Genomic DNA, 18,902 nt, shown 5'->3' on the forward strand with positions numbered 1-18,902 from the left:
GTTAGACTTAGTCAAATCGCCTTCCAAAGAAATTCTACTCTTCCAAATCTCTAAAGAGATTAGATCAGTTAGCCCCTGTGCCAGCAGTGTTTGGAATTGCATATTTGTCCACATTTTGGCAATATGATAATTTGATGTAAAATGTTACTTTGCTGCTTTAATTTGCATTTTATTAATTATGAAGCAATTGAACATCTTTCCATGTTGTTAAAAACCTAAGTGTAGATTTTCATTTTTATATTAGAAGACGCCAAAAAACACATGTGCCCATGTTACAAGTATGGACTGCTGAGAAACCACACCCGCAAGAAGAGGTAAATTGATTCTCAGTCTCTTGTGATACAAGCACAGTCAGCTCTTGAGTAGATTCTTATCTCTGTGGTATATGCACATCATTCCATTTATATACCTTAACTACTTTTCCGCATTTCATATCAAAGTTCCAGCTCCTCATAGCTCTAGGTGTGTAGTGGATTTTTCTTTTTTTTAAGATTTTACTTACGTATTTATTATTTGAGAGAGAGAGAGAACATGTCCATGAGCAGGCTGGAGGCATGCAGAGGGAATCTCCAGCAGACTCTGCTCAGCTTGGGGCTTGATCTTGTGACCCCAAGATCATGACCTGAGCCAAAATCAAGAATCAGGTGCTTAACGACTGAGCTACCCAGGCGCCCTAGCATATAGTGGATTTTTAATGTTAGAATGTAATCAAAGCATTCTTTATTCTGCAAGATTCCAGATATAGTTATTTTTTATTTAAATGCCCAGTTTGAAAATGTAAGCAGTAACAGACTCAGACAGGTAGACTTTATAAAGTAATTAAAAAGAAAGACTTGGCACTATTCCTTTGTACCATATTTAATTGCAAACTAGCTTTTGTGTCATATATTTTATATGGTAATGTTTTTGGTTTGTCTAATCAAAATATTCTAAGTGACCTCCAAATATATATTAATTATTAAAAATTAATCTGTCTTTAGTATTTAGATTGCCTGTGGGCCCAGATTCAGAAATTGAAAAAGGATCGCTGGCAGGAGCGGCACATCCTAAGACCTTATCTTGCCTTTGACAGCATCCTGTGTGAAGCATTGCAACACAATCTGCCTCCTTTTACACCACCTCCGCACACGGAAGATTCAGTGTACCCGATGCCAAGGGTCATCTTCAGAATGTTTGATTACACAGATGATCCCGAAGTATGTGACCAACCAAAAGTTCTATCAGAGGGCTTGTGTTGCATTGTGCTTGTGGCTTAATCTTGTTGGAACTAGCCTGTGATAAATTTTAATTTTGAGTGGTTTATTATCTAAGAGGATCAATAGCAGTGAAGTTAACAGTTTAATTTAGTGAATGGTATCACGTCATTAGGCAAGAAATTGTATAGTATGTGTAAGTAGATTGAGAGTACAGTATGCAGTGTAAGAGTGTTTAGCTTTTAATCCTGATTTAGTCAGGTCCTAGTTATTGGGGAGTTATTTTCCTCTCCACATTAGTTTGCTAATAGAATAATAATATGTTCAAATAAAGTTTTAATGAGGACTGAATTACTAATATGTAAAATGCATAGAATAGTATGTAACACATGAGTGCTCAATAATTTTAGCTATTATTAATAAGGTTGATTTTAAGAAAAATACCCAGTGCTGTTTTGTTTTTTAAGGTTTTATCTATTTATTAGAAAGCACAAGCCAGGGGGTAGAGGCAGAGGGAGAGAGAAGCAGACTCCCCCACTAGGCAGGGAGCCTGATATGGGGCTTGATCCCAGGACCCTGAGATCATTATGTGAGCCAGAGATACACGCTTAACCCACTAAGCCACCCAGGCACCCCAAGTATCTTCAATGCATATATGACTTTCTGTGTCCATACAGTGTTTGAAATAAAATTTTTCCTCTCTGCATATTTATTATGGAAGTAAATCTACTCTCGTGGTTAAAAAAAAAGAAAATTAAACTGTTGGGATTCCTCGGTGGCTCAGCAGTTGTGCGTCTGCCTTCGGCTCAGTGTGATTCCGGGGGTCTGGGATTGAGTCCCATATCGGGCTCCCTGCGGGGAACCTGCTCCTCCCTCTCTGTGTCTCTCATGAATAAATAAATAAAATCTTAAAATCAAGCTGTATAGAGTTAATATATAAACTCTTTGATTTAATTGAGATGGATGATGATAGTACGGTGTCGGGGGCACTAGAAGAAATGCTGCAACTGCCATTCTAATTGTATCATATATACAAGTGAATATGATACTGTAATTTGCTGAAATACGAAGTTTTTACACTTCTGAACTTTTATCCTCAGCACCCAGTATAGTGTCTGGAACATAATAAGCTCTCAGATATTTGTTGGATAAATAAAAGACAGTATCTTTTTCTAAGCTTGTAGTATCTACATTTGCTTTTCTTTCCAGGGTCCTGTAATGCCAGGGAGTCATTCAGTTGAAAGATTTGTAATAGAAGAGAATCTTCACTGCATCATTAAGTCTCACTGGAAGGAAAGGAAAACTTGGTAAGATTCTTTTCATGGTAACTTTTAGAGTGGAGAAAAAGTAGCACTTTGATTTTAGTTAAGAGCAAAATGTGAAGAGTGTAAGAAGATCTTCCTCTCTTCCTGATGCCCTGTCTTATTACTAAATGACCAATCTCTAAAAACACTCCTTTGCTTTCTCGAGGCCCTCGCACACTCAGATAGTATCTCTGTAGGTGCCTCATAACACTATAGTGCTTTATAATTGCACATGATGTTGGCTTTTTTGTGTGAATATTTGCCATATGCAGCGGCCAAATTGAATGACAAACTGTTTTTGGTATGAATGTTAGAGGAATAAAAGAATATTAATAGTTTTCTAGCATTTAGATAGCGAGCTTTGGAAAAGTTTATTTTTAGTATTTCCTTAAGCCTTAGAAAGCTTTGGGTTTAGATTTTTAAAGTAGAAAGAAATATAGTATTTGGGGAGTGTTCTACTCTATAAACACTTAAAGTTAATAGATCTGAATATGCTTTCTTAATATTATTACTTAAACTCCTTTTGCTCTTTCAAGGAGTTTTGTGGAGAGTTTCCTGTGGTAATCAAAAGTAATTTCTGCTATAGTTAAGTGAAGTACCTGAAGTCTAGAGCATTTCAGAAAAGATTTCTTTGCCTTGTATCCAAACACAGTGCTTTTGGAGCTGCTAATGTGATTTTTTTATTTATCTTTGTATACTTATTAAACTTCAGTTAAATTTTCAATAGTGCTGCACAGTTGGTGAGCTATCCAGGGAAGAACAAGATCCCCTTGAACTACCACATAGTTGAGGTATGTGTTCCACATGGAGCATGTTTCTAAGTTTCAGAATCTTTCTATGGATTTGAAAGTGTAATAACTCTTGGCTTTTTTTTTCCCCTTGCAACTTGTCAGGTACTGAAAATTAACACAGGAGCAAGAAAATTGCTGTCAATTTTGTGCTCTCTTAGCCATGTTAGTAAAAACAAAAGTGGAGGTTGAGGCCAGTAGCCAAATGGAATTTTGCAGTGCCTCTAAATTATTTATATAGCATGTCTTCATTCATGGATAGTATAAGTTACCTCCAGTCTTGTGAGTACACTGTCCACTTATCAGATAGATAATTGGCTTGAATACTTTAAAATACCATATTACATAGGCAGATAACTGTGTTTATCTGGCCTCTTATTACCAGCATACCCCTGACTAGTATATTATTATTCCCTGTATCACACGGTAGGGAGAGATAGGAGTCTTTATTTATTCCTAGAAATTAGAAGAGCCCATTGTTTTTGAAAGTAGGAAGAATCAATAATACTTTCGACCCCATATCAAGTCATGCGGAGGGGTGAACACCTTGTAGAGGTTTAAGTCTCAAAATAGCATTCACTTATTATTACAGATTCACTTATTGTTCATACATGTATTTGTGTGCTTCCCCAAAAGTACTGCATTTGTCCTATCTTATAAAACTTTAAGAGTGTATTTAGGCTATGAACTTGACTCATTGACACGTCAGTTGAAATGCAAAATATAGGTCATAATTTCGAATCTGGAAAGTGTAAAATTTTATCAGAAGGGAATACAGAGGGATGGGAGATGGGAATGAGAAGAAAGAATGCAGACCAGGTTTTAGAATTCTAGGTAGGTGGTTCATGAATTATATAGGGAGGGCAGAAACAAGTTTCTGAACAACAGCGGTGGCAAAGTAATCTTTTTCTACCAAAGAGATTGCCAGGCACTGGTTTTTAAGTAGCAGCCTGGAATGACTTGACTATCTTCTGTTCCTGTCTTCAGAATCTAATGAGGGTTTTTACTGCTTCTAGGAGTGAAACTGATGGATCAGTGAGTACCTGCCTGAATCAACTCTGATACTTCCAGAGTAGGAATTTAATTGCACTGTTCTCTGGGAGTATCAAATAAGCATTAATTTCTGCATATTCTTATTTGATTGAGTTATAGAACGATGAAATTTTCATTACAGTATTCAATTGCAAATCTCCATGTCTTAAAGAGTATAGTTTCTAAAGATTATAAAGTAATTATTTTTTCATTATGAATGCCATGGAGTTAAAGAGTTTACGTTTAAAATGTTGATCTTTCTGATGGAAGTACAAAGATACTTGTTGAACAGCGTTCTGACTCATGGTTCTTTTATAGGTGATTTTTGCAGAGCTGTTTCAGCTTCCAGCACCCCCGCACATTGATGTGATGTACACAACACTGCTTATCGAGCTGTGCAAACTCCAGCCTGGCTCTCTACCCCAAGTTGTATCCTTTCCTTTGTTTTTAAACTTACTCTCTTTGACCTGGCTTTAAAAGATTATTAAATGTTTCTTACTGTGGGGGCCATTTCTTCAAAAGTTAAACATAAGTATACCACACAGTCCAGCCACTCCACTCCTAGGTATTTACCTAACAGAAATGAAAACACATATCCCTACAAAGACTTGGACATTAAGTTCATAGAATCTTTATTTGTGGGACACCTGGGTGGCTCAGTCAGTTAAGCGTCTGCCTTTGGCTCAGGTCATGATCCCGGAGTCCAGCGATCAAGCCCCCCGTAAGGCTCCCTGCTCTGCTTCTCTCTCTCCCTCTTCCACTCCCCCCTGTTCCTACTCTCTGTCTCTCTCTCACTCTCTCTCAAGATCTTTTAAAAAAGAAAAAAACTTTATTTGTAATACCCCAGAATGAGGCAATCCAAATATCCATCAGTACATGAATGAATATACAAATTTGCCATATCTATACAATGGAAAACTACTCAGCAATAAAAAGGAACAAATTTTTGGTGCAGGCAACAACTTGAATGAATTGCAAATTAAGTAGGATGAGTAAAAGTTGTCAAACAATTTATACTACATGATTCCATTTACACAAAATTATAGAAAATGCAAAGTAATCCAGTGACACCAGACCAATATTTGCTTGTTGGGGGAGGAGGAAAGAGGATTACAGAAGAGCATGGGGAAAGTTTGGAGGCGATATAAATATTCACTGTTTAGTTCAGGGTTGTATACAAGTCAGATTTATTGTATATGACTGATAACTGCAGCTGTTTTTAAAAAAATCAATTACATGAAAAGATGCTCAGCATTGTTAGTCATTATGACTTCTAAGAAATGTTATGTTCTGTCACAACTTATTTTGAGGGAGGATTCAGAGTAGTTTTCCTTATCCTCAAATTCACAGCTTGCACAGGCAACTGAAATGTTATATATGCGTTTGGACACGATGAACACTACATGTGTAGACAGGTATAGTAATTGTCTTATTTCTGTACTGATTGCAAGAAGCATCTATTCCCTATACTGTATAAAAGAATTTAATCAGCAAAATATTTGCCTTTTTAGAGAATTTCTAAGTTGATTTTTCTTTCTTGTCTCCCCAAAATAACCCTTTGTATAATAATAAAATTTATAATGTAACATCATGCTTTCTACTAACTTCCAATAGGAAATGATGGCCATACTGAGGTTTTCTTTAATTTCATTCATTATTAAATTTTTTTTTTTTGTGCTTTGGTATAATTATACTTTTTCCTTTGTAATTCGGTATGTAAGATTTTAAAATAAACTTTGTACTCACCCCTGTGCACAAGCAGAACCTAATATTGTGTATTTATTATGTATAAATATATATGTATTTTTGTTTGTTTATAGATAGTATCTTTTTCTTAAATAATTAGCTTCTACATAACTACAGCTTGAAGACTCAGTTTATACAAAAGACCATTTTGGATTTTTAGAGGTGTGGTAATTGCATGTCCACTGTCTTTTGACGGAGACCCGTCTACCACTTTTATCAGCTGGTATCTTTCTTACCTCTGTTAGTGTCCACAGTCAGATCGACCCAGGTACTGAACACTTCTCCAGTTTCCATGATCTTTCGTGTCCATTGTTCAGATTGCATATCTGAAAATTATCATTAAGCACTGTATCAGACCTGAGTCAGTGATTGAAATTATAGATCTATGAGGGACATGCTCTAAGATAGCATCTTCTGATTTTTCTCCCAATCTCATAAAACTGGGAGTTGCACAACCCAATTATGTTATTGAAATTCAGCAAATATATATTGGGCTCTCGCAGATTTTACAACATTACACAGTATGCTCAGGTGATTTCTATCTAGTTAGATCAGATGTATTTTTAGGGGAAAAGATGTATATTTTGTGGTGAAAAGGGCATAGTGTGGTGATGAGACACTACACTTTGCCTCTGCCATTTATACAATTATCTGCAGTTCCTTTAATCTTTTTTTTTTTTTTTTTGCCTGTTTTATTGTCCACGAAATGGGGAAAATAGTACATTACTTGAAAGTTATTGTGAGAATTCGGCTACAGACACACACGTGTGTGTGTGTATATAGTGCGTGGCACAAAAAAGGCACTCTATCATTTCTGTTATTCACTTAAAAAGAATAATACTATTAGAAGGAGCGAGTAGGAGACCATTATTTTTAGGAGAAGATGAATTACAGGATTTGCAGCAAGAGGGTAAATGGCAGCAGAAGATACAGCTTTGGTAAGGGGATGGCCTTTTTATTTAGCTCTATAAAGTAGGGTTTTTTTGTCTGAAGCTTTATATAAGTTCCTGTTACAGATTGCAACCATTCATCCTTTTCTATCTCCCCCTCCCCTGCCACCCACTTCTATCTACAGGTTTATTAATTGGTTTTCCCATCATCTAAGTAACTTCCAGTTCCGTTGGAGCTGGGAAGATTGGTAAGTGGTAATACGTTTTAGCTTTCCTTTCCCTGCAGTCTATCATAATAAAGAAAAATCAATATTTAAAACTATAACATAAAAGCAATCTTTTGCATAGTCTGAAATATTTAATTTTTAGTATTTAGAGAGATATAAATGTAATAATTTAGGTACAAGAAAATTCGTTGTAGCTAAGTACACATTAGGTATAAGTGCAGATTATGTGTAAGAACTTAAAAGAACTACCATTTTCTTATTAGGTCAGATTGTCTTACTCAAGATCCTGAAAGTCCCAAACCAAAGTTTGTTAGAGAAGTTCTAGAAAAATGTATGAGGTAAGTTCTTTGTGTTTTCTCCTTAGCTTAGTTCTCCCAGTTTCTATGAGGGCAGTTTTTCTCTTTGCATGTGCGATGTATGTCCAAAATATCATTTTTTAAATCCCAAGTACCTGCCTCTCTTCCCTTTCAGTTTTTAGTCAAGATTTAGGCTTAAAAAAATTAAGCAGTGCCGTCGTATGGATTCTTTGTGAATTAGGCCAGTAAGTTTTTTTGTCAAATGTACTTTGAAATAATTTCACATTTCAGGAACATTGCCAAAATGGTGCAAGGAATTTTGTATTCTATTTATTTAGATTCCCTAGTTGTTAACACTTCACCACATTTGTTCAGAAGTTCACTTCTTTTTCTCTTTTGTATATATATAAACACCCATCACAATGATCTTTTTCTGAACCTTTTGAAAACAAGCTGTGGATGTGAAGGCCCATTGTCCCCTAACCGTCATTGTATCTTTCCCCAAAACAAAGATGTGCTTCTAAATGGCCAGCATGCAGCCCTCCAGATTAGGAAACAGGCTGTGGTGCAGGAATACAGCCACCCAGCCCGCAGACGAAACCTTACCAACCGTCACAATAATGTCTTTTCCTTTTCTGGGCTGGAGTCCCATCCGGAGCGCACAGGAAGCATTTCGTTGTCATTTTCTTTACGTTCCTCACTTGACCATTTACTCTTTCCTGTCTTTCATGTTTTAAAGAATCTAGGCTTTCATTTCTTTAGTCACCCTCACGTGTCCTGACCAAATTCAGGACTTATATCATTGGTACTCTTCTCACTGCATCACATTGGGAGGCGCGTGAGTCTCACCCTTGGGAATGTTAACCTTAGTCACCTGGTCATGTCAGTGTCTGCCAGCCTTCTCCACCTTAAAGTCACCATTTTCCCCTTTGTAATTGATTAATGTTTTGTGGGAGATATCCTGAGATTATATTCATGTCCTATTCTTCATCAAATGTCTATTGACAACTGCTACTTTGATCTGCCACCACTATGATGATTGCCAAGTAATGATTCTTTTTTTTCCTTTTACCCTATACTTAATAGTTTCCTATAAGAGCTACCCTCCTTTGCCCATTCATTTATTCCTGTGTTTATACATGAGTAGGAACTAATTGATTCTATTTTCTTCAGTGAGTTATAATCTGTTGCTGTCATTATTAATTTTGATGCCTAAATTGTCCCTGTTTTGTTTGTTGGGGAGCCCCTTGTGGCTCCTATGTCCTCCCCACCCCCTTTCTTAATATCCCCATCCATTCATTAAGCATTCCCTTATTTTTGGCATAAGCTGTTCTTGGCTCATCTTTTGTTTCCTTTCCCTTTCCCTGCAGTCATCTATTCACAGAGCCCAAATTTTCGTTTGTTTTTTTTTTTTTTTTTAATAGTAAGCCATTTTGTTTTTTAAGATTTTATTAATTTGAGAGAGAGAAAACACGAGCAGAGGGAGAGGCAGACTCCCTGCTGAACAGGGAGCCCAATTGGGGACTCAGTCACAGGACCCTGTGATCATGACCTGAGCCAAATTTAAGAGGCTGACACTTAACTGACTGAGCACCCAGGTGCCCCTCACAGAGCCAAGTTCCTAATAGTGGAGTATGGTATTTAGGAACCAAGATCTGGACACTTGATATGCTCACTGCTATCGAGGTAGACAAAGATAGTACATGCATTTATGTGCACACACATATCCATCTAGGTGTGCATATCCCTCTAATTCTACCTCATTTTTTCTGGCCTTCCCCTTTGCCATGATTTCTAAATACCTTTTCATGCAATAGGAAACTTGGCTCCCATTAGCCTTGATATTTGTTTATTTGCTACAGTATAATGAGTCTCCCTATAATAGAGACTATCTCCTCTACCCCTACCCTACCCCAGTACCACTCCACATCCTTGGTCACCAGGCTTGTGGACCCACTGGCCCACACCTCATTGTGAACCAGTAAGTTTCGAAGAAGGCCTGAGTTTTGGTATGCTGTCATATAAAAGCTAAAAGAACTTGTTTTCCCCTTTGACTTCTTGGCTGTCAACTGAGTCCAGAGTGTTGGAAATGGGACTTTCCCGGTAAGTTGGAGGTTACCAAATAATGGAACTGATGAACCTATTTTCTGAGGCTCTTATTTGTATTGTAGGTTGTCTTACCATCAGCGTATATTAGATATTGTTCCTCCTACCTTCTCAGCTCTATGTCCTGCAAACCCAACCTGCATTTACAAGTATGGAGATGAAAGTAGCAGTAAGTAATTCAATAAGATATATCCCATTGTCTTTAGAAGTACTGATGCCAGCATTCTCTGAAGTCAGTTATTTAAGGTGGAGAAAGTAAACTTTTTCTTTTCTTGGGTTTATAGCTTGTCTGTTTGAAAGATGATCTGTACTAGTTGCTATTATTTTTTTTGCCCTGTCATCATTTTGAAGATTCATGATTTACTTAGTTATTACTGGCTTGTAAATTTTTATTCTTAATATTGTTTATAATGTTATATCCATGACATTATTTTAAATATGCTAAGTATGGCAAGTTGAATTTAGAGCCAGAACTTTTTAAATGAGAGTATATTTGTCATGGCAGTGGAGATTATCTGAATTGTCATGTTTTAATCAGTTCAGTTGTGGGAACATAGGTGCACAAAGACTAATTTGACCAGCAATATGCCTCTAGAAGTAAATTCTTAAATAATGGTTTTCTTACCTTTTGGTTACCTCATGTCTGAGATTATGCTGTGAATCAGAGGGCCTATAATTTGAAGTGCCATTTTATATTTTATGCTTATGAAAGTAAGGTGCACATTGGTTATTACTGGTAGAGAGTTAGGTGTTGAGGTTTTCCACATTAGTCTTTGCAGATGGCACAGCATATGGCTCCTCCATGACCCTTCCACTTCATGTCACTCCCTTCCCTTGCCTCCTACTGCGCCCCTGGTTCTCTGCCTACACCTCACACTACACCTATTTTCCTTGAAGGAAACTCCGTTTGTCCCAATGCTAATAACTACATTTCCTGTGTCACTATGTCACTTAATCCTTAAAACACTCTCAGAATTAGCATTGACCACTTTTACAGTATTAAAATTAGACCACTTTTACAGTAGGAATATATTCCAAGAGGTAAAGCCAGAGTAATTGCTTCCGAGCCAGTAGAGCCCCAGCTCACATCCGGGCTTACTGACCGAGCGCCTCGCTCCTATCATGGCGCTTTCCTGAAAGAGCAGAGCCTGATGTGGCAGCAGTCTTAATAAGCGCTGAGTTTTCAGCTCTGCCTCACGCTGGCTCAAAGAAGTAAAAGGTACAGCCTTTAATAGCAAGAGCTCAAACTTTTTTATTGAACATTGAGCTTTCCTTTTTCCCACAGAAGCAGCTAGCCTAACAGTGAAGGCCCTCCTGACAGTTGGTCCTACTCTGTTATTGGTCACTTCCTCCCAAATGGACCCCTGCTCCAGCCAGGCTTACTCTTTGATTTAATCCGTGCTCATGGTTCTTGGTTTTGCGTTTATTTGTGCCATTAACCTCAATCTGGAAAGCCCTTTTTATCTCCAGTTCCTATGTTCGGTCTAGGGTCTGGCTCAAGCTCCTCTCCTATAAATACTAAACCTTTAGCAAGCCAGTTTTGTGTTGTTCTGGTTACTTTTTATGTGACTGTCTTGGTTCCCCCACTACAATGTAGACCCCTTTAGTAACGGGGGATTCTTTTTTTTATTTTCTTTCCCACTTTCAAGGAGAAGCACATGTGACCTATTGTCATTGACTTCATTCGTTGGAAATACTTAGTAATCCCTATATCAGGATTGCCTTTTTATTTGTTATCCATTTTTCTACCTTACATTAAAAGATTTGCAGTTGCTCTGGTGATGCCATACAGTATATATTAGTGCAGATTTTATACAAAAAGGACTCAACAGATTATAACCAATAGTAAATGTGGAGTCGAAGCCTATGAGCATCTGGCTTATACAGATTCAAGTGTATGGCCTCAGCAAATGACAATGAAAAAACCTGTCTCTCAAATTTGCAGCCTTTACCTGTTCAAACTTCAGTGTCATGGTCTCAGGGTAAAAGAGGGAGAAGGGGGCACTGACCAAAATGAAAGAAATACATGGAGTCTCAGCTTTTCATCTTACTAAGCCTAGGGATATGAGGACTGGACTGTCAAAGGACCATTGTTTAAATTTCTTAGTTATTTAACTGTTTACAAGAATAATCTTTAAATTTGATCTATCCTTTTCCCCATTTGTGCTTAGATTCTCTTCCTGGACATTCAGTTGCCCTCTGTTTAGCTGTTGCCTTTAAAAGTAAAGCAACAAATGATGAAATCTTCAGCATTCTGAAAGATGTACCAAATCCTAACCAGGATGATGATGATGGTAAGAGAATTATAAATACTTCTTCATGGAACTATGTATAGGCCAGGTTAAAGCATAAATATAAAGCATAATGGGAGTTCCTCTTTAAGTCTCAGTGGATGTTCCTAACCAATGGCCTGTTCAGTTTCACTGGTTCCTAAGGACCCAGCTCTTTGCTCCCTTATATAAAAAGAGATCCTCACCTCCCTGCAACAGAGCTTACATTCAACATTCAGTATAGAAACTAAACACAAGGGGCACCTGGGTGGCTCAGTGGTTAAGTGTCTGCCTTTGGCTCAGGTCATGATTCCAGGGTCCTGGGATCGGGTCCCGCATCGGGGTCCCCACAGGGAGCCTACCTCTCCCTACCTGTGTCTCTGCCTCTCTCTCTCTCTGTGTCTCTTATGAATAAATAAAATCTTTAAAAAACAAAAAAAAAGAAACTAAACACAAAGTAAAATATACTGTTCTCATTCAGAGATTTTTAGACATTTTCTGTTTTCACTTTAGAGAAGTTCCTGAATGGGAGGACTTAGTGAATTATAAAGTTGGGTTTTTCACAACAATTTTAGCTATAATAATAATGTTTAACACATACTGAATATGTACTAGGTAATTTCAACCAAAATCCCTAGGCTTGTTTCTGGATAAGCATGGGGAAAATAAGCAAAATGATTTGTAAGTTTACCTGAATCAATAAGTGAACAAGACAAAAAAAGAGAGGGACTTGTCTTATCACATATTAGAAGATAAAAACTACAGTAATTAAAACAATGTGATAATGGCATCAGAAAAGACAAATCAGTAAAACAGATGAAAATTCTACAACTGGGTAACATTTCGGGGAAAAGTTTTTTTTGTTAGATCTGTACATAAGGGGATATGCATAATAAATGACTTACTCAAAATAAAACATGATTGGCCTTTGGGTTATTTTGTTTGGATTTTTCTAAGAAATTTATATTATGATAGAAAATATATTTAGAGGGATGCCTGGTTGGCTGAGCAATTGAGAGGCTGCCTTCGGCTCAGGGCATGATCTCAGAGTTCTGAGATCTCCCTCTGCATATATCTTTGCCTTCTCTCTATGTCTCTCATGAATAAATAAAATCTTAAAAAAAAAAAAAGAAATTTAGAAAATATATGTCAAAATGATGGTCATAAACTTAAGACGTTATCAGACAACTTAAGACTTAGACTTCAGAGGGTTTACTGAATTTTTATATTAATATATTATCTTGCCACCAGAGAGGTATGAACAAGGAAGCTTATGTGGTATTTGTAAAAGAAATGGATCATTTAGATGGATTAGGGAAATAATCCCAAAAACTAAGAATTAAGATTATGCTTAGTTTTATATTTTGAGTATTTGAAATCAGCAGTGGTTTTTGTTTATTAGTATTCAAAGACATGACATGAATGTCTGACTTAATGCTTGCATGTGAGCATACCATCCATCTAGCATTCCAGGTGATGGACCAGCTGTCTTACTGTGGAATATTTTTCAGATGAAGGGTTCAGCTTTAACCCACTGAAAATAGAGGTCTTTGTACAGACTCTGCTACACTTGGCAGCCAAATCATTCAGCCACTCCTTTAGTGCCCTTGCAAAGTAAGTGCAACAAGAACATATACTCTGTTTTGAGCGTTTGGAACATTGCTTGGTGTATACCAGTGGTATAATAATTTTTGTCTAAAATTGTTGACCATAAAGATCTTAACAGTATTATGATATAACTTAATATAGTGGTTTGGGCTTGTGGTAGCTAACTCCCTTTTTGGTTCCTGTCAATATGTATGTACAGTTTGCATATACACATGGAAGGTACAGTTTTTTCATGTGGAGCTTTAGAGAGAACTAGTGAGACAACTGAGTCTATAGGATAATCATATATACAGTCAAGGAGCTCCCATCCTGTCTAAACGTCTTCTTGAAGGAAGGTACGCAGAAATGAGAGCCAACTAGATTTTTGGGAGCCACCCAAAGGTTGGCATCTAAAGACAGCTTTCTAACTCCTCAAACAATCCAAAAAAAGAAAGAATGTATAGGTACTCCTCCAGCTGAGCAGAGACATGGGGCTCCTCATCCCATCTCAACTTCTAGGTCTCTATTATTTGCAGGGTTCTCACAGAAGTGCAGTCAGGATACTTCACCAATGTTTGGAGACGGTTTAGCCCTCACTATTCTTAGATACACAGTAAACTGTAGTCCTGGGCTAACAGTGGCATATTGTAAATCTCTTAAGATGTTGTGACAAATTTCATACAAACCATGAATTCCTAATCATACTTTTTATATCCTTAATATTTAACATTTGGTTATTTTTGCATTTATGTATTACTCTGTAAAGTGAGTAGCATCAAAAAGGCTTTGAAAACTTAAAATCCTTAATGAATAAGTTTATCTATGGTATTTTTTACCCCACTGTCAATAGGTTTCATGAAGTCTTCAAAACCCTAGCTGAGAGTGATGAAGGAAAGTTACATGTTCTAAGAGTTATGTTTGAGGTCTGGAGGAACCATCCACAGGTAAAAAATTTTAATTAGACATCTTGAGTGTGATTGTATAGGTATAAAAATAAGGCAATTAATACTGTTGTTTTTAAACTTGAAATTTGAATCTGTAAAATGGTTTTAAACTTGTGTTTTTAGTGCTGTAGAAGTCATATTTTATTCATTCATTTAAAGAGCAAGTGTTATGATTTAGTTTTGTACTATAATATCTCAACATATTTTAAATATGTAGTAAGAATGGTTGTTGCTTGTAAGAGTCTACCACCTGGGTAGGATATTGTTACCAAGTCTATCAAATTTCTACAGACAAGCTCCAGATTTTTCAGACCTCAGTATATTTTGTTTTCATACTATGTTATAAAGGAGCATTAAAATAGTTTGCACATATTAACACTTTTTTATGATAAAACATTTTTATATTTTTTAATTTAGGATAAATTTAGAAATTATATATTTTTGTATTCTCTAATATTTTCAAAAAATATTTGGTGTTCTTTTGCTCCATCTTTACTGGTGTTAGAGATTTCTTATAGTAAGTACCAGACCCAAGCAGAGTGCAGAATAAATCTTAAGGACCTAATGGTCAAATAGATCCATTCCATAACCACTGAAAATGGATTTCACATATGACCTATCTTGGTTTTGTAGCAGTGGGATGGTTGTGGATTCCACGTAAGTGTGATTTACCCTAATAGTTGTTTTCTCATTGTAGATGATTGCTGTACTGGTAGATAAGATGATCCGTACACAGATTGTTGACTGCGCTGCGGTGGCTAATTGGATCTTCTCTTCAGAACTGTCACGAGACTTTACTAGGTAAATGTGGATTATTTTACAAAGTTTGTATTCTCTAAGAATCAGTTTATATTTGGTCTGATACATGAGCTCCAAACTCTGATTCAGACATCATTAATATACTTAATGGTCTAACCTGGTAGGATTGGATTTAGCAAAGATTCCTGGACAGTGCAAATACACAGCCAGGCAGTTTGCAGTGTCTCTTAAGGACACATGTAAATTGAATCAGGACTCAGCCAGACAAGTAGAGATGCTGATAAAGGATCCAGACTTGGGGAGAAGATCAGGCTGTGTGTCAGGGTCTGAGCTAGACAGTGGGATGCAGGGAAGAGTTCCAGCTCAATTGGGGGCCTAGAATACATACCAGGAACTAGGAGAAATCAAAGTCATGGTAGGTTAAGTACACATCATGAAGGGATTGAGGAAAAGTCTGGTGGGCACCTGAGTGCCTTTTGGGAAGGGAAGTATCTCACCGCAGTCACAAAAATCCTAGATTTAATGCAGAAGATTAATTCTAGACCCACTTGCTCTACAAGGAGAGACTTTTCATTAAGCTTTGGTTCTTACTCATGAAGTTGATTCCATAGGCTTTCTAACTGATCAGGATGAAATAAAGTAATATTACTTATAAAGATACAACAATCCATCACAACCTTTATCCTTTTCATTGTATCTGGTTTGGCAAAGGACGCTGGTCTTAAATGAACTGAATCCTTAGGGTGGAAGGGTATGATCTAAAGTTATATCAGGGGATCCCTGGGTGGCGCAGCAGTTTGGCGCCTGCCAGGGCGCGATCCTGGAGACCCGGGATTGAATCCCACGTCGGGCTCCCGGTGCATGGAGCCTGCTTCTCCCTCTGCCTGTGTCTCTGCCTCTCTCTCTCTCTCTCTCTCTCTCTGTGTGTGTGTGTGATTGTCATAAATAAGTAAAATAAATAAATAAATAAAAAATAAAGTTATATCAGCCAGATTGGCGTTCATAAATGAGGACAACAGACATTCTCAGATTTGCAGACTCTCCGAAAATTGACCACCCAGGTTATTTGGCCATTATCCTGAGTGATTTATTTTTGCAACTCATTTCATTCTCACCTCACACTATAAACAGTGTTACATTATCATCTATATTTTACAAAACAAGAAAATATTGTAGACTGTTTAAGTAGCTTGTCCAAAGTCACACAAGTAAGTGTAGTCAGAACTCAAACACAGGCATTCTTGAAGGGATAAAGGGCTCAAAAGCTCCACCTGTTCTTGAACCCTAAGCTCAAGTATTCCTAACTGCAAAGCCTTCCCTGCCCATCCCTTCCAGCTGAAGTACTCTGCTCTTATGCCCTGTCTAGACTCTAGACTTTGAGTTTTATGACTAAGCTGTTTTATAATCGTCCACTGAAATGGTCATCATCCAGCCAAAATGTATAGAGGGAAGTCCTCTTCTGCACTGTATCTTGGGGTTAAGAAGAACTAGTTTCTAGACAGATTTAGTTAAGAAGCTGTTTCAAAAAATAACTAAACCATTTATGCAACAAAAATTTTAAAGCATCTGTTTAATAAGCAATTTGCTGATAAAGTAGGTGACACATATTATATCTCATTCTCAAAGGCCCAGCAGTTGATAGATACTGTGAACTAGTAAGTTTCTTAAATGTTCCAGAGAATTGGCTGAATGTATGCTAGTAAGTAGCATAAAGCATGTGAAATGAGCCTCAGATTAGGTTTTCCATTTTGAAGACAACTCCAATACATGATGTTTAAATTTAGAAGAGAGAAAATAATATTTTTGTTCCTAATGTAACATATTTTTTTCTGGTTTGCCATTTCGCTTCATTGAGTATGTACACATACCTTCTATGCATCTCTAGTAAGCGATGGAAATAAAAATGACAAGGACCCAGTACTACCTTCAGGAAGCTTACCTGAGTCTAATGGTTAGAAATAGAGTTTGCACAGTTAATAATACAAAAAATTTTAAGTGTTACGGAGAAATATGACTAATTCTGGCTACTGAAGAGTGGAAGACCTTCAGAATGAGTAGGTCATACAAGTTGAGAGGTCTTATTTTCTGTAAGTGTACTTGAACACGCAGTAACTAAATGTTATGTTACTTTAAGATTGTTTGTTTGGGAAATTTTGCACTCCACAATTCGTAAGATGAACAAACACGTTCTCAAAATCCAGAAAGAGCTGGAAGAAGCTAAAGAAAAACTTGCAAGGCAACACAAACGGGTAAGTCTTCTGCTGGTTTGCAAATGGTCAAAGAAAAAATGCCAGAAACTCTTAAAAAATTCAAAGTTAATTACCTTGATAGGAACTTTTTTTGTTTTGTTTTTTGTTGGGTTTTTTTGAGGCCAAATTATGCAGACTATTGTAGAAGTAGAGGGAGAGGAAGGACCTGGGGGTGTGTTGCTCCCTGCTGTTCTCCTGTGTGATAAACCTGGAAGGAAGCCACAAACCTTGCTTTTCCATACTTCTCTTTGAATCCACTTCATGTTTGCCCTTCCCAAAAGGGAAGGCAGAGAAGGAAAGAGGACACTTGTATTTCTCTAAGAGTTTCTGGTGCAAGAGGAGACAGGGAGACTGTGCACCACTTCCCCAGCACTGTGGAAACCTTCCCTGGTTTATGGAATACTTCTCATATTAAGAAGTATGGTTAGCCATTTTGGGGGGAAGCAATGAACTATGTTCCATGATTTTGCATAATAGTACTACTAGTGTTTATGATAGTATTTTCCAGTGATGTGCATATTTACCAGAGTAGGTGGAGACAAATGTAATGACTTACCTGAACCTACAGCAGGTTCAAGTGCTAGTCTCCACATACATTCATATATGTGTATGTATGGTATATAAACATACATTCACAAACTTAAAACACTGCAAGGTAAATGATATCATCCCCATTTAGTAGATATCCAAATTGAGGCTCAGAGAACTTAAATAACTTGTTCAAGCTTACATGGTTAATAAGTGACAGAGGTTGGGATCTGATCCAAGCCTGTCAAATTCCAGGGACTTCCCTTCATGCCACACCATTCTCTAGATATGTGGTGTCCCAACACAGTACCTGCTAGCCACATCTAACTAGAAGTTAAAAATCAAATACAATTTAAAATTCAGTTTTTTAGTCATATGAACCCCATTTCAAATGCTCAACAGTCATGTATGGCTAGTGGCTACTGTGATGGGCAGCACAGATTTATGTAACGTTTCCCTCATCACAGGAAGGTCTACAGGCAACAGTACTATAGAACCTAGCCTTAGTGTGGTATAGGAAAAAGACCACCATCTACCCAATTGCCTACAAGATAAAGCAGGTGCTACGTTAGAGATAAAAGAATTTTGTAAAAACGGGGAGGTTCTGATAATCTTGTCTAAAGGGTAGAAGGCAACCATCCCAGAAGGAGTATTGCCAACAGTGTTATCTAGGAGGAAGTGGGCTTTCCAGGTCTGGTGACGCTTACTTTCTTACTCAGAGGACCAAAGGACTTTAGTATGTAACATACCTGGAGTCAGGTTCTAGCTCAGCTGCTTACTAGCTTTATGACACTGAGAAGGTCATCCAACCACTAAATTAAAAAGACAACACCTAAGTGAATGCTCTAAGTTCTTCAGGGTGAGCTGGAAGAGAATTGTTAAAGCTTAATAGAGTTGTATTGAGCCCATCATTGCCAGCGGAATCTTGAACGGTCTGCTTTGAGTTATATGTAGTCGGAGCTATTTCTAAATTATTGCAAGGA

The 18,902-nt window shown here is 37.2% G+C and overlaps 1 protein-coding gene across 2 annotated transcripts in view; it reads left to right on the forward strand.

Moving 5' to 3' along the window:
- NCBP1 (nuclear cap binding protein subunit 1) overlaps nucleotides 1-18,902 on the forward strand; it is a 37,411-nt gene that overhangs the window by 14,857 nt on the left and 3,652 nt on the right. For both annotated transcript variants that reach the window (XM_077912624.1, XM_077912625.1), the window contains 14 exons: nucleotides 245-314; nucleotides 981-1,196; nucleotides 2,403-2,500; nucleotides 3,225-3,288; nucleotides 4,636-4,746; nucleotides 5,668-5,732; nucleotides 7,139-7,201; nucleotides 7,444-7,518; nucleotides 9,648-9,751; nucleotides 11,754-11,876; nucleotides 13,364-13,466; nucleotides 14,290-14,383; nucleotides 15,081-15,184; nucleotides 17,277-17,391. In XM_077912624.1, the coding sequence (XP_077768750.1) occupies nucleotides 245-314; nucleotides 981-1,196; nucleotides 2,403-2,500; nucleotides 3,225-3,288; nucleotides 4,636-4,746; nucleotides 5,668-5,732; nucleotides 7,139-7,201; nucleotides 7,444-7,518; nucleotides 9,648-9,751; nucleotides 11,754-11,876; nucleotides 13,364-13,466; nucleotides 14,290-14,383; nucleotides 15,081-15,184; nucleotides 17,277-17,391 (1,405 nt within the window). The remainder of the gene's footprint in view (nucleotides 1-244; nucleotides 315-980; nucleotides 1,197-2,402; nucleotides 2,501-3,224; nucleotides 3,289-4,635; nucleotides 4,747-5,667; nucleotides 5,733-7,138; nucleotides 7,202-7,443; nucleotides 7,519-9,647; nucleotides 9,752-11,753; nucleotides 11,877-13,363; nucleotides 13,467-14,289; nucleotides 14,384-15,080; nucleotides 15,185-17,276; nucleotides 17,392-18,902) is intronic.

Source organism: Canis aureus, chromosome 10, assembly GCF_053574225.1.
Source record: "Canis aureus isolate CA01 chromosome 10, VMU_Caureus_v.1.0, whole genome shotgun sequence".
NCBI lineage: Eukaryota > Metazoa > Chordata > Mammalia > Carnivora > Canidae > Canis > Canis aureus.